Source organism: Manacus candei, unplaced genomic scaffold (genome assembly GCF_025592945.1).
Source record: "Manacus candei isolate 608988 ecotype Guabito, Panama unplaced genomic scaffold, ASM2559294v1 h1tg000050l, whole genome shotgun sequence".
Classification (NCBI taxonomy): Eukaryota; Metazoa; Chordata; class Aves; order Passeriformes; family Pipridae; genus Manacus; species Manacus candei.
In genome coordinates this window covers 2,877,732-2,892,683 of record NW_026138098.1, presented here as the reverse complement: position 1 = coordinate 2,892,683, position 14,952 = coordinate 2,877,732, and the positions used below count along the sequence as shown (strand labels likewise).

General features: G+C 40.9%; 1 protein-coding gene across 11 annotated transcripts in view; it reads right to left on the bottom strand.

Moving 5' to 3' along the window:
• The window catches only part of TACC2 (transforming acidic coiled-coil containing protein 2), a 137,445-nt gene that overhangs the window by 16,399 nt on the left and 106,094 nt on the right, over nucleotides 1-14,952 (bottom strand). For 4 of the 11 annotated variants that reach the window (XM_051800358.1, XM_051800364.1, XM_051800359.1 and 1 more), the window contains 8 exons: nucleotides 14,128-14,163; nucleotides 12,598-12,658; nucleotides 11,384-11,591; nucleotides 7,500-7,561; nucleotides 6,533-6,648; nucleotides 5,775-5,946; nucleotides 4,315-4,455; nucleotides 3,334-3,414 (listed from right to left, as the gene is read on the bottom strand). In XM_051800358.1, the coding sequence (XP_051656318.1) occupies nucleotides 3,334-3,414; nucleotides 4,315-4,455; nucleotides 5,775-5,946; nucleotides 6,533-6,648; nucleotides 7,500-7,561; nucleotides 11,384-11,591; nucleotides 12,598-12,658; nucleotides 14,128-14,163 (877 nt within the window). The remainder of the gene's footprint in view (nucleotides 1-3,333; nucleotides 3,415-4,314; nucleotides 4,456-5,774; nucleotides 5,947-6,532; nucleotides 6,649-7,499; nucleotides 7,562-11,383; nucleotides 11,592-12,597; nucleotides 12,659-14,127; nucleotides 14,164-14,952) is intronic. The other 7 variants (XM_051800360.1, XM_051800366.1, XM_051800362.1 and 4 more) reach the window with 7 other exon arrangements.

The following is a 14,952-nucleotide window of genomic DNA, read 5'->3' as shown; positions in this document are numbered from 1 at the left end:
TAACCCAATAATAATGCTTTAAGTTCAACAGCTAATTGCTGAGAAGGTAAGCAGTTAATTGGGGTAATAATCAGCGTGGGGATTTGTAAGTCACTAAACCTTGCACAGAAAGATTAGAGTCTTCAGGGGAATTACTACTAAATGTAGGTCACTGCAATCTTAGTGTAAATATTTGAGAGCCCAACACGATTCTTCTCCTCTTCCCAGCACCTTTCACAGAAACCAGATATCTGACCAGAAAGGGAATAAATGCACACCCATTAACCAGCTGCACTTGTCTCCCACTTCTAGGAGGTCAAAGGGAAAGAAAATAGAGAAATGGAATGAAAATGAACACTGGCTTTTATCATACTAGGCAAATATGTATTCAGCCCTGCTGAAAATGAGCTTGCCCTCTGCAAGCCCTGAAATACAGCTCGGGTGTGTATCGAATGATTGACCCTTTAACTTATTGATGTGTCTGCAGGCAGGTCAGGGGAGGCAAAGCAACACCTACTTGTGCTTGCAAATATATGGAAAGGCAAGGAAAACCCCAGCATGAGTTTTCAGCTTGTAAAGTTTTACTAGAAACCGTGGTGCTCCTGTTAGAAGGAAATGTTCCTCCTGCACTCCCACAAGAACCCCCCAAAGCCGTGGTGCTTTAATCCCACTTGTGCTGGTGCCTTTCCTTTCTTTGGATCCTGTTTCAACACCCAACTCCCATCACCTCAGCATCCCTAGGGTGGTGGACACAAACCCTATTCAAGCTGCACCTGTAAGAAAATGGCCACAGGACACTCAAATGGAGACTGTTCAACAGGAAAGTGTTAATTTACCTCAGTGCTGGAAGACAGAAGTATTTAGCAATGCAAAAGCAGGTGACTAGTCCTAGTGTTGAAGTCCATGACAAGAAATTTGGGAGCGGCCAAATAACTTCCCTCTGCCTGAGAACAACAAGCTGCACATCCCCATTCTTATTCCTGTGCTAGCACAAAATGGTGATATTTAATCTTTTTTTGGGGTGACCTAATTAGCCATAATAAGTACTTCTGTCTTTATTTACCAACCTATTCTTGTTATCCACCCTGTAAGGTTTAGCAAATGTTAAATGTAATTATACAGCGTCATGAAAAGAATGGAGGTCAGACATCCAGAAGGGAATTCTGCCAGTTAGCATCCAAATTTAAGTCACTGCAGTCATCTGATGGATTCTGTTCTGCTTAATGCAGGCCATCAGTCACTGCAGGTCACAAGGGATGCCGTTGTAGACTAATTTAAAACTCCCAGCCTCCTACTGGAATAGCAAAGTTACACAAGGACAAAAGTCTTTCCCAGACTAACGTGACACCCAGGGTGTTTGTGTACAAACATTCCTGCCACTGGACCAACGTGGGGCTTTGTGAACATCAAACTGCTGCTGATTCTCTGTCAGAGGGGGGAGGTTTGCCTATTTTTCTCTGCTTGTCTCTGCTTATCACTTTTGCTGTCTTTATTACACAGATTAATGGCCTTTTCTAAACAAATCACATGAAATCCATTCCATATGTCTGAGTCCTAAGGGGTTCATAAACCTGTTCTGGATAAAAGACAATGCTGTGATGATGTTAAAAAGTATCTTTAAAATGCAAGACCATATGATCAAATACATTCTACCACATTTCTGCAGCTCAGAATCTTCCCTGAGTAACACACAAGTATTCACAAACACATAAATCCATTCTCTTCAGTCTAAAAGAGTGTAATTTGTGAGTTTCTGAATTGTTGGCTGGTAGCAAAAATGCAGATTTTTAATGAGAGTTTTTTGTATAACCCATGAAGAGCATCCATGTATTTATTATGTGTTTCACCTCGAGTGTTTCCTGGATGCTGCATGTCACAGCAAAGTGCTGGGAGGACAAGGAGGCTGAGAGAGAATAAGGAGGCAGAGAGGTTCTAGAGAGGATCCCACCTCATTCTCTTCCAACCCCTGCCACTCAGGGCAGCAGAGCCAGGGGACACCATCACACACAGGCTGCTACTCACACAGGAAAATGTTGATTTCTTGCCCCCCTCCTTTGTTCTTTATGTTCCTTATTAGAAGTTTAAGCTTGGTTAGTCCTTCCAATGAAGACAAAAGCATGTCTTTCTTCATTAAATAAAAGATTATAGCCACATGCTTTAAAATACCCCTCAACCTGGGAGCAGTGCATTTACCTCAGTAATTGTATGTGCACCACGGAAACAGCTGGCTGGTGGGTTATTTAAGGTAAGTGAAATAAATCAAATGTAATAATTATCTTTTCACAAAAGAACAGTTAACTTTAAAAAAAAAAAATCTTTGCTTTTATGAACTATCCACTTAACCACTGGTCTTTAAAGCACCAAGAAATTCCATCCTATAACCAGCCCAAATGTAGTTATGATGCAATAAACTCCAGATAATTTAGATCTGGGAAAAAAAAACGTTCAACTGACTTATTAATGGACAGTATAAGAAGAGGAAGGTCACTGGAGAAGGACATATCAGAAGAACAGTTGGAATAAAATGTCTCACTGCAGCAGGACGCTGTCACCCCCTCAGCACCCCATTCTGCTGATACCACTTCTCAAGAAACCCACCAACATTTCTGGACTGACTTTTTTGTTAAAAGTACCGTGAAGGGCATCATAAACCAGCTGTGCACCTGGCTAACCACCAAACCCAGCACATCAGAGGGAGCTGTCCCAGCCCTTTCCAAACACAGTGAGTTCCACGTGCATCCCTAGAGCAGTGCAAAGCCTCACTCGGAGGCAGAACTAGCCAAGATGACCTGGAAGTAGCAGTAAAAAAAAAAAAAAGACTTAGATCTTCATGTATAAAGACACATTGTGTTGAGAGGCCTTTTTTCCTTGGGAACTCTATAAGGCCCTTCCAACCCTGCTGCAGTCCCTTTCTTTGGATGCCTGAGGGCGAGGTCAGCTGAATTTCTCACTTCTAAACTTCCAAGGGTCAAAAGGTGTCTGAATTCAAGCTGAAAATACCAGCAAAAGACAAAACGTCCCTACAGTCAAAGCAGGCTCGGTATTCTTTGCCATCAAACATTTTAGGACAAATCTTGCTGCAGAGAAGTGACAAATGGGCCGCAGAACTGGCACCTGGATTGCAGAACCCTGCGGAAGGAACGCGGCCCCTCCTTGCCTCCAGAGGTCTGTTGTTAGTGTGGGTGTGAGTGGGGCAGCGTTTCTGTGGGCAGCACATGCTTTGGTGCCACACCAGGGTGTGCCCAGCTCAGCACTGCACCCAGGGAGCCTCGGCCCCCTGGTTAGAGGAGAAGCAGCACTCGGATCCTCAGGCTGTGCACACTCACACACGCAGGGCAGGCACAAACCAGGTACCTTGGAGCGGAGGGAAGACAGGGCAATCTGCCTGGCTAACTTCAGGGCTTCTATCCTCATGGCAGCAAACTCTAACTCCTCCTGTCAGGTGTTTGGTTGTGAGTAACCCACGGGGAAAAAAACGGATTAAGAACACGGTAAAAATGTTTTTAACACATTCAAAGATGGAGTGTTATATTTTAGTGTGTATTCCTGACAATTCCTGGGTGATGACCACACCCCAAATTCCTTTCATTGATTCCTTTCATTTTGTACCCAGTACAAAACTCTGGGTGTTGGTTAGTTTTGAGGTAGCTGTATAGAGAAATAATTTTTATTAGGTGATCAGTATGAACAATGCTTTCGGTAAAATAAATGTTTTCTGAAGCTAAAGGTGTTTTTTCACAGACTCCTCTCCCTTGGTTTCCATTTTATGTGAATTTATGCCAGCTGCTGGTCTCAATTCAATCTTTGCTGTTTTAAAATCTCACTGAAATAGTCTAGAAAATACATCCTGACACACAAGAACTGGTCTAAAGATCAATTTGCTTCTCCTAGAAGAAGCCATGCCAAATTCTGCATTACAGATTATTAGAAAAACAAAGCCTGATATTCACTTCAGTAGAATTAGATCCTAAATCTCAAAAAGTAAGTCTGTGCATACAAACATACTAAGGCCAGGTACGAAGACAACTCTCTAAATATCAAGTCCTGTGTTCAAGCTTAAAAAAATTTGCCTTATAAAGATTTCTGCAAAATACAGGTACAGGATAGCTGTTGATGAAATGTAAGTTTATGCATTATATGAGTTAAATGAAAATATCTCTGTTCCTTAAGTTCTTGAAAGGCCAAAGTTACTTTGGAAAAGATCAAATACCTATTTTAATTCTTTTCCACTTCCCTTCCAAGCCTCCCCCACCCCTTTCAGATGAGGCAAAGCATTGCTCTACCTGTGTACAGACAAACATAAAGAAAAGTGATATTGATAATTCTGCTACAAACCTGAAGTTTCTGAGCAAATACTGGGGGGTTCTTTTCTGCTAAGTCAGGATCTAGATATTCAGGCTGATCACATATTGAGGTTTTCTTAGATATCCTATTGAGAAGAGCATCAGCAGAGACAAAGGAGTCTTCAGGAGATGTCTGAAGGGTAAGGAGGATATAGAATAAGCAACAGAGATTTTGCCCAAGTAGTTCAGGCCAAAAAAGTCTTTGATTTCTCATAATTTTATGCCCCGCTGATGACCATGTTTGAATACACAATTCACAGGTGGGACACACAAACACTAAGAACAATTACTCCTAATTTAAAAGCCGAGTAAATTTCCAAGACTAACATGAAACAAGGGGCATCAGGATCTCTAAAGCCACGTCTCTCAAACCATGGACAGCCCACCCTCGACACTTCTGCAATAGTTTTCACACAGTGATCACAGGTTCTGTTCATGTAATACTTTACGTTCAGTTCAGGCCACCTCTGAGGCACTCCAAGAGCTTTGAAGAGCACCAAAACTGAGGGGAACCTCAGCAAGACCCTTTCTGCAGTCTTTACAAAGCCTTTTGCTGCTTGCTGGGGATAAACTAAGTTATGTTCACAATTTTAACGCTATCAGGATAAATACACAATATCGGGGTGGAAGAATTAGAATGACACAAAGAAGACCACTGGGACTTGAGTTCTCAAGACTTCCTGCGGTGAGAAAAGTATTCAAACTCTTAAAAAACTGATTTGTGAGATGGTAGCAAAAGCAGCATTAATATAAATTAAAATTCACTATTAAAGTGACCTGCAGGATTTTTTGACTCCTCTGTAAACATACTGTCATATAGTTTAGCATTTCTAGTCCTGTTGGCATTTATGAAACAAGTTTGCCTGGAAAAGTGGAGGCCTTGAGGGAACCCTCATGAATTTGAGAACCAATGCTCTTAAGTCTGTAATGCAGCACAGGTTGCAAGCAAGGAAGGGCTCACCACTAATTCAAATACTACCCAGAGAAGACACTGAAAAAAAGTGACTTAACTGGAAGCTGGAATGAGTTCTAATGATCAAGAAAGTGAATTTTGTATTATCGGCATTAGGAAACAATATCCTTAACAGTTTAAATGAAAACATGAAAGGATATCTTCCTTACTTTATACATAAAATATTTTTTCAAATATTGGGTTAAAGCACAGTGTTATAAGGCCTGTGTGAGAGAAAAGGCACTTCAAAGTATCAACTTGGAATAAGTCACCACAAGAACGTGTTAAGGGATGGTGATAATTCAGAAAATCCCCCTGAATTCCATCAGTTCCACCAACCTACCTCCCTCATTTGGGTCCTGCCACGTGCTGCTACCAAGATCTTTAAGTATCAGGTTGAGTTTCACTCTACAATCAAGATCCACCTGTGCTGCCTCTTACATGACACGGGAAATCTCTGCAGGAAAATTATTCCCAAACTCTTATCATAAACTACTTACTATCTCAATAGCCTCTGGAGTTGTCCCCAACGTCATAGGTTCTAGGTCCTTCTGCTTGGACTTGTCAGCTGACTGCAGGTGAGCCTCTTGGCTGGCAGCAAGGACTCGGGAAGCTGGATGTTGGATTTTCATTCCAGAGGATTGCTGGGCTTCAGGGTCTTCAAAACTCGACCTGGAAAAAGATTGTGCACTTGTTTTCAGGGTGGAGCACAAGGCCTTTACAATTCTGCTTCACATTCCTTATATATTTCTCACTTGCCTTTTTACCCCTTTCTCATCTCTCCCAACAAACAACCTTTACTAACAAGAACAAGATGTCCTCAACAAGCAAAATTATTGGAAGTAAACACAACTCCCACATCCTGTTCTTATGAACAGGAGTCCTTGTTCAGAAAAATGTATCCAGGAAAAGCCAAGTGAAAAATTGCAATTAGGAGATTTCTAGATTAACATGAAAATGAACTCAGTATCTGAGGAAAAACACTGTAAGTAGGAAGCCACTGTCCAGTGAAACAGTTGCCACTGTGAGTCTATTTGGTAAGATGTGAAGGAGAAATGTATGTCCTTATTCATGTCCTTATTCCTGCCCACTGCAAAACTTCTGCTATCTTTGCCCTCTATTCTCTATCATATGTGTACACAGATGGGAATCTATTTTTAAACAAACAACTTGGCAACACAGAGGCAGAGGGAGGAAGGCTGGTAACCTGCTTCCCTGACATCCTTTTCCACCACTGAGTTTGCTCCCAGTGACGTACCCTGAGCACGGAGTTGTGGAATCAGACAATCTGAGGGGAGGTGATTTGACTGGGCTCTCCTGCTGTGCATCAAACATTAGGTACAATGATTGTTTCTTCGGGGTGCTATCATCCTGCTGGCAAACAGGAAAAGAGAAACTCATTAAGCAATCCAACCGTTCCCCATTAAAGCTAATTCGGGTCACTGAAACCTTAAATGACCAAATGACTTGACAGAAAACTAATAATATAGGACTGTAATGCTGATGCTGAGATGATCCCTTTCAGGAAGAAACCATTAAAGAACAAAGGGCTGTTACAAAGAGCGAGCTGAACAGCTCACTCTTTGTAGTGGCTCCTCTTCTCCCACTTTGGGGTTAATCAGATTTCTAGTCCTGTCAGGCAGGAGGTATCCCCTGGCTGAGAGTGTTACTAAAATATTCATTGAAAATTCTCGTTGGTTTAAGCACCTGACATACATGCCTGATTTTTCTAACTATCCCACTGGATATGCCCTCGTGGGATCTAGTCCAGCTATCAAATCCATGGATTAAAAAGAAGCAAGGCAAAACAACTGATAATGTACAGTACTGCATTCCATACTTCACATTAATTCTGTATTCTCTCCTGATTCCCTCCAGCTTCTTTAAAGTTTTACTCTCAGTTGCTTAAAATAGTTCAATAGCTGGTGTAGACAGCTCTGTACTCTGCACTGCTGGAAATACTGATGTGCTTTTAATCTGCAGAAAGAACTACTATGATGCCAGCCTAAGAATTAAATAATAAAATGGAACAAGTTTTACAGGATACAGGACAACAAAGCACATGCAATTTACTCCAGTTATGCCAATTTAAAGGAACTGGTTTTTGCAAATCTCCTGCAGGCACATTATAATTAATTTAAGGGGTACTGGGGCTGATGGCATTATCAGGATAGTACATTATGACAAGGGAATGCAAATGAATCAAAATGGAAGCGAGAACTTACAGGCACAGAGGAGCCTATTTTCTCCATATATTCTATTTCATATGAGTTGCCATATTCCAATTCTGCAACAGAAACAAAAAAAGAGGTGTTAAACACATGCCATGACAAGGTTGTTGCAGAAAGAAATGAGATCTTATTTACAAGGGCCACTCCCACTCTCCTCAATCCTTTCCTATAACATATTAAAAGCAGAATATACAGAAAGAAAGTGGAAGGTGCACTGACATTCACTGATTTTTAACAATGAACCTGTGACACTTTTCAGGCGAATTAACTTGCCTGAAAAAAATTTCAGCTTTATCAGTTTGCCCCAGGGGCCAGAATATTAAGAAAGTTTCAGTGTAATTTCAGGGCACAGACAACTTTCGTCTATCATGTTGTCTCATCACAGAAAACACATTTTTCAATAATTGGTACTGCTGATACCAGTTTCCTTTAAAAAAAAAAAAAATGTTTCAACAGCTGTTGAGAAATGAATTAATTCCTATTTCCTAATGTTTATTATACAATTCTTAATTAAGAATAACTATTGTGGTATCACTTAAGAAAAACATACCTAAAATAACTTGAATGCTCATTGACCAGGGGTGAGACACCAGCCCAGCTTACTGGGCTGTTTTCACACTTTAGTTTCAGAGAAAAAGCCTAAGGCAGGAAGATTTACAAAGAACTTCAAATCTAGAATCTAATAAAAATGCAAATCTTAAATGCTTCTCTACTTCTAATCTGCCAATTATCTTGGAGGGAATAAGCAGCATTTCTTTCCAATACATGGTCACCCAGCAGCTGAAACAGAAGCTGACAGATCTAACACAGGAAAAGAGAAAACAGAACATACCTTCCTGCACCCAAACAAAGACGTTGTTCAATGACAACTTAATTTAAAAATTAAAGACATAATTAATTTGTCCTAATGCTGTACTTTATTCTGTTTCCATGAGTTAATTCAATAAACCACTCGCATCATTTAATTTCCATTATAAATAAATTCTAAGGAATGCCACACTAGCATTTACATTATGATAAAATCACATGCTAAAATCCTTCTAGATTTGGGCAGCTTTTGAAAAGTAGAGCTTGCATTAGGGAGATGATAACCACCATTAAAATGTTTGATACTTAAAAACAAACCCTAAAGATAATCTCTTGCCAGTTTACTTAAAAAAACCCAAACTTTCAAAGGGTGCAATGTGAGTTTAAAATACTCAAATTTGTTTTTATAATAAAAAGCACCGTAGAGTACTGGGACTGTAATTCCACAAATTGTCTATTTTTGTCAAACAACCACTGAAGAGGAACAGCCACAAACTCTCAGTACCTGACATGTGGGGGATATTAATAGCAAAACTTGCAAGCAAAGAGAGAGCTGTAATAGCAGGCTCCTCATGTTTAACTTCCTAGCACCTTATGTTTTCAGTGGTAGTAGGGAGCAGGCAAGATAGACAACCTCCTGGTACCAGATACCAGGAGCATCTTTTCCCACTCCCTTTTCTTCCCAGTGAAAGCAAAACCAAAACTGAACCGACGGGACTCGAACCACCGCCCAGACACAGAACTGCAGCAAGCCTGAAATCCCAGGTAACAGCAGCCAGTGCTCAGAAAACTGCCCTTCTGTAGGTCATTTATCCCGGTGAGGTGCAGCAGGAACGTTTATGGAGCATTTACACCCCCAGAGAGCAATCCCTGAGCGAGCATCCTCACGGGCGGGACACGCTCCGGCACTGTCCTCTGCTGGCACAGCCGGCGGAGATCCTCCACCTGCCTCCAGCACTGGCATCAGCTGTGCAATCCCAATCCAAACTGACTGCTGGGACAACACTTATTTACCTTCACTGCTTAAAAAAAAAAAAAAAAAAAAAAAGCAGGACACAGATGGAAGTAGATCAACTAGAAACAAAAGGAGTAACACGGTTCGCTAAACGCGGTTTGTTCCATCTCGTTGCTCTGAGAAGTTTCCGGCATAATTACTCTCTCTCCTTTCCTAAGTATCTCCTCTAAGGCATCATCTCCCCTCCAAAATCTTAGGCTCTGGTTATCTCTGTACATTCAAAATTACAAATGCCCAGGATATCCCATAAAGCAAGATAATTATCTTCTATAAATACATACGAACGGACTTACTAAGTGGTGTCCTCCAACTCCTCCTACAAATAGCTGCAAGATTATATCAGAATTTTCTGCTAATAATTATGGCTCATTTCTGGTCTGTGCAACAGGAAAATGGCAGCAGTTATGAGCAGCTCATGAAAGAGATGAGAGCTGGATGCACTAGCTGACTCAGGAGCTGGGCTGTATCTGCACAAAAGCCGTGTTAGGTTACAGGGTAACACTCATGCTGGTGGTCTGGGAGGGGTAAAAATATTCCCAGCCAGAAACAGCCCTCAAATTCATCAAAAATTGCTCAACCCTGCATTAGCAAGACTGTCAAGGGGAAAAAAATTATTATTTTTCAAAGATCTGAAAAGCAGAAGCATTGTTGATTATAATGAGTGTGTAATCTGAAACTCCGACTATACCATGCAGCACACATGAGACAAGACAATTAGCATTTAATTAGGAGATTTGCTCACTTTCTTCTACCCTCTTTGAAAGCTAAAATGATTGCCTTTGAGTATCTCTCACTATTCTTTTGTTCCATTTCCTGCCATATAGTTTCCATTTCCCCAGATTTAAGAGGCTTATTTCTAAAAAGTGTTTCTTTATTTTTTTTAAACACAAATAAACTGAAGATGATGTCTAAAATTTGACAACCAAGTCAAATGGATTTATCCAGACTGAAATACTTATCTGTCCAGGAGACACAACAGATTTCCAAAAAGCCAAGGGCACACAAACATAGAAGCACATGCATATGAACCATTAAAAGCACTGTGGTTATTTGTGCCTTTTGATGTCAAACACTTTGACCTAAAAGCTTAGCAATTCTTAATTAGGCAAAAACTCAGACCCAGTTTAAAATGGCATAAAGTACCTTTAATGGTAGACTGGGACACAGACTGAAAGGTTGGGGGAAAAAATGAATTCTGATCGAGAAGAAAAAGTTTAGGCCAAGTTAAACTCAAACATTCTTCCCACCCACAAAGCTGAAAATCTGCCTTTGGAGCAGCTGTTGCAAAGCAGTATTCCCTCTGGTAACTCCAAGGAAGGCCACACACAAACTTTCTTAATTCTGTCTCTTCCACATTTCACAGACTTGGAATGACAGTTCTCTAAACAGAAACTTCCAGCTTTAGGTCACAACTGCTTATAGGAAAGTATAATAGGAAAAACATTAATAGGCTGATCCAGTAGGGAATTTTATCTGGCATATGAAAGAAAACTATCTTGCACAGGGGTTATCCTGGACATTTTAATGCATAAATATACCTGGATCCCAGGAAGCTGGAGGAGAGGTGGCATGTTAAGGGTCTTAATGCAATATACAAAATTTGAGCAGAATTTTAACCTGGGACCTTCTGCCATTCAGGTTAGAGGAACAGGCTCGGGCAGAATCAGTAGCTCAGTGACTCTGGATCCAAGAGCACTCCCTGAGAGCAGTGTCAGACCCCAATCTCCTGTGCAGGCACCGAGAGAACAGGTCACACTCACAGAAGAACAGAGCACATCTACAATTAATCACACAGAGGAAGCAAAAGCCTTTCTCTGAAGGTTCCTTTTGTTTTCCTTTAAGCATCTCCTTTTCTCTTTCTTGAAAATTGAAGGTCAGACTATTGGGCTCTTCAATTCAGCTCTCCATAACTACCACATTTCCCAAAATGGTCCAGAGAGCATCAGGGTTCCTAAATAATAGTTTGCATTCAGCAAAGCACATCCTTGAACAAACAAAGCCCTCTCTCAATAAATATCCCACTGGCTCTGAGCAGACAGCCCTTTGGGACACGTACCCTCTGTAGGAGAGTTGAACTTGGTCTCATTGACAAAGGTGGACAGGTCAGAGGGTTGGGGGTAGTCCTGCTTATCCGTGTTCAGGTCCACAGTCATGCAGGTCCACTTCTGCCCCGTCACTGAAGACGCCAGCTTCTCCTCGTCTGTCGCGTGAACCACCGTGGAGATGACAGGAGGAGTTTCTGGAGTTGGCAGTGGAGTGGGATCCTGCAGAAAACCAGTGCCAATTAATTCTCTAATCTTTCATTAGCACATTGAACAGCTAAATCTCTGGATTCCTCTGCACCACCAGAGCCATCTCTGTAATTCCGTAATCTTTGCTGCAGCTCTGTATAAAATACCTCATGAAAAATACCGGCTCTACCAGCAGCGAGTTTTCCCAGTACAACTAAACTCTTTGATGATAAACACTTGCATTGCAAAGCTGCTTTGATAACAGGGAAGAAAGAAAATCCAGAGCTCTTTAAATCTGTTAGGCACTTGACTTGAGTGGCACACATCACCCTTGACTGAAGTCTCTGACTTTTCAGGCTTCCCCCATAGGAGCAAACCTTCCTAGGTCTGCGGGGTCATGAACCCTTTCCCCTCTCTTCACTTCTACGCTGTCAAGCAGCACAAATGAAAGGGCAGGATGGATAACAGGAAGAGGAACAGCAGCGTGGAAGGAGCTGTGCCACAACAAAGCAGTCAGGCCTTTGTAGGCAGAACAGCTTTTGTTAACTTCTCTTCCAAGGAAACCACCTGCCAGCAGTTTACAACGTGGAATCAAAACATCCCAAGCACGTGTTTCTGGTAGATCAGCCCACTTGGTTTATTTCTATTTCCCCTCCAGCCCACCAATTTGATGTATTTAGTTTCTTGCTTTCTAATCTAAAAATTCCAGGGTGGATAGTGATGCCTAGTTTTTCAGACAACTGACTGAAGATATTTATTCATATTCTTGCTCCATCATAACATAAGACCTTCTGAAGTACTCTGACTGGAATTCCCAGAGCAAATGATGTGTGTTGTATACAGATTCTAGAGACCAAAAGATTAATACTTTGTGGTTACAGCCCACTGTGCTATACTTGGGACCCAACATGCATATATTCTCTACAAAAATCTCTTCTATTATTAAATGTACAATTCTACAACTAAATAAATCAAATTTCCCTGGTCTCACCCCATCAAGAACACAAATTACACGCACCAAAATAAGGCAGCACTTTACCTGAGAAGGAGGATCTGATAGTGGGGATCTTTTTGGTGATTTTTTCACCCTAAATGTATCACTGAAAATGAAGTTAACACAGTTAATATGGTAATACCAGCAAGAATCAGGTAATTTTATACTTAGCAAGAGACAGCCACAGATAATGCAACCTCTGTAAGCCCTTCTGCATTAAAATCCCATCCATTAGGCAGCAGCACCACAGAGAAACATGCCATGGGTACAGATTCTTGTCATGCACTTGGAACAGGCCTCGATTCCCCAAAAGCTGAGAACAGCAGGATTGCCATATTTTTCATGCTAACTACTGACACTTTTACAGAACAGGGTTACTGCTCAGCTGCAATTCAAATCCTTGCTCCATCACAGGCACCCTCAGTGGCCTCAAGGAAATTATTTAGCTTCTGTCTCCCAAGTGAAAATTAGGTCTAACCCACATCTTTACCTGAGAATTAAAGCTGTGATAAATTTGGGCAGTAAGTTCCAATGACCTCAAAAATCATGAAGAAAGAAACTGTTACGCTTTGGATGAACCACACAAAGCCATCTGAGGCAGATGCTGTTCCCAAGATGCCAGAACGAAGCCCTGTCATTACCAATGGGCACAACAGACCCTTTTTAAAACAAATCCAACAAGAAATATGGCAATTCTGCTTTCAGTTCCCCTGACAGCTCACAGTGCAGACTGGGAGCACGGACACTGTAACCCTTCAAAATCCCACAGGTTCCAATCAGGCAAAAGGAAAGAAGAACACACATTATGTCATTAGGGTGCATATTTACTGATGTTGCCTTTGTGTTTATTCACAATTGGTTCAAAAGTGAATTCTAACTAGGAATAAACCAATTATCTATCTCTTCTCTTGATGCATATTGCCAGAGCTATTAAAAAACATTTATGTTACTAACTAGAAGAGGGAGAAAAACACCACAGCCAGCTCACTGATAAAGACTTTATGTTTGAACTGAGATGCAGTGGCAAAAATTACTGCCCACCAGCTCATCCCTGATCAATGCTGGCCAGATCGACACCAGAAATTATAATGGTGGGTTTCAATCAGTAAAGGGTAAATCAATACCACATCTAGAGGGGAAAATAAATTGGACAGCTGAATATTGGTGTGTTCGATGCCACTAATTATCCAGATATGATCCTAGAAGTAATTAGGACAACTTCTTCCTTTAAGAAGGAGAAGCACTTTATGCAGTATTTACAAAGGACTGACTGTACAACGCTGTTCAATGTTACAAATAAAATTTTCATATTTTAGCTCAAGGATACAAAATCTCTGTATTTTTAAATGAGGATCTTGGATAGGTAAACACATACTGAGGCAAAAGATTCTTTAAACACATTCCCAGGCAGGCATCTCACTTAAAATAGCTTTCACATGTACCAGGGAAGTGAAATCGTTAACGTAAAAGCTTCATGCTGAATAATAACTGATCATGCTGCAAAATAAATAAGTAAAATTAAAAAGCCCATAAACCAAAAGAGGAAATTTGAAATGTTAGCTTAGAATTACTTACAACAGAGAACATACAGACATCACATCTTCTACCATCCTAAGACAAATAAGACAAAGAAAAGAGAGACAGACAGAAGGAACTGACAAAAAAGATTAACCTACAAATACTCTGTTAATGTTAATGTGTTAAGGCAATCTGATCATGCATACTTTCTACCTGTATAATCTTAACCCTTACTTTTTATTGTGAAATACATCAGGAGGAAAAAAATACTCATCAAGTCCTTCAATGTTTTCAAGTTCAATGACACACTTTCACCTTACAAAACACATTTTTCAAAGCTGACACCTTCAAGTTAAAAAAATCAACACCCTAACCCTGCCTTCCCTGAAGGAGGCCACCTGCTTGCTCTTCAAAACATGGTGTTTGTTATTATAGGAGATGTAAAACTGTTCTTGAATGGCAGCTAAGCTTAAGGAAAGAGCTATTCCAGGGTTTTTTTTAATGTTTGCTGATGTGTTATGACAGTACAGAGAAAGCTACTTGACCATTTCAAATCATGTACCCGGGTCAGGAGAGAAAATGACATTTCTTTAAGTCTTATCTGTTTTGCCTCTCAATGAAACCTAACTTGGTGTTCTGACAGAACAAACTGATTTCCCCCAAACCAGAACCAAACCCTGACAAACAGTTTAGGCTAAGAAAAGTTTTCATCTGCTTATAAGCTTGGCAGCTCCTCCTTGTCTCTTCTCACGTGCAATGGGCCATGACAGCCGGCACCTTCCATTTCTGAGCAGCCTCCAACCATCCAGCAGCTCCCAGAGCAGTGCCTACACAAGCCATGTCTGTGCAAACCACCTACTCTTACTCATCACTATCAGCTGC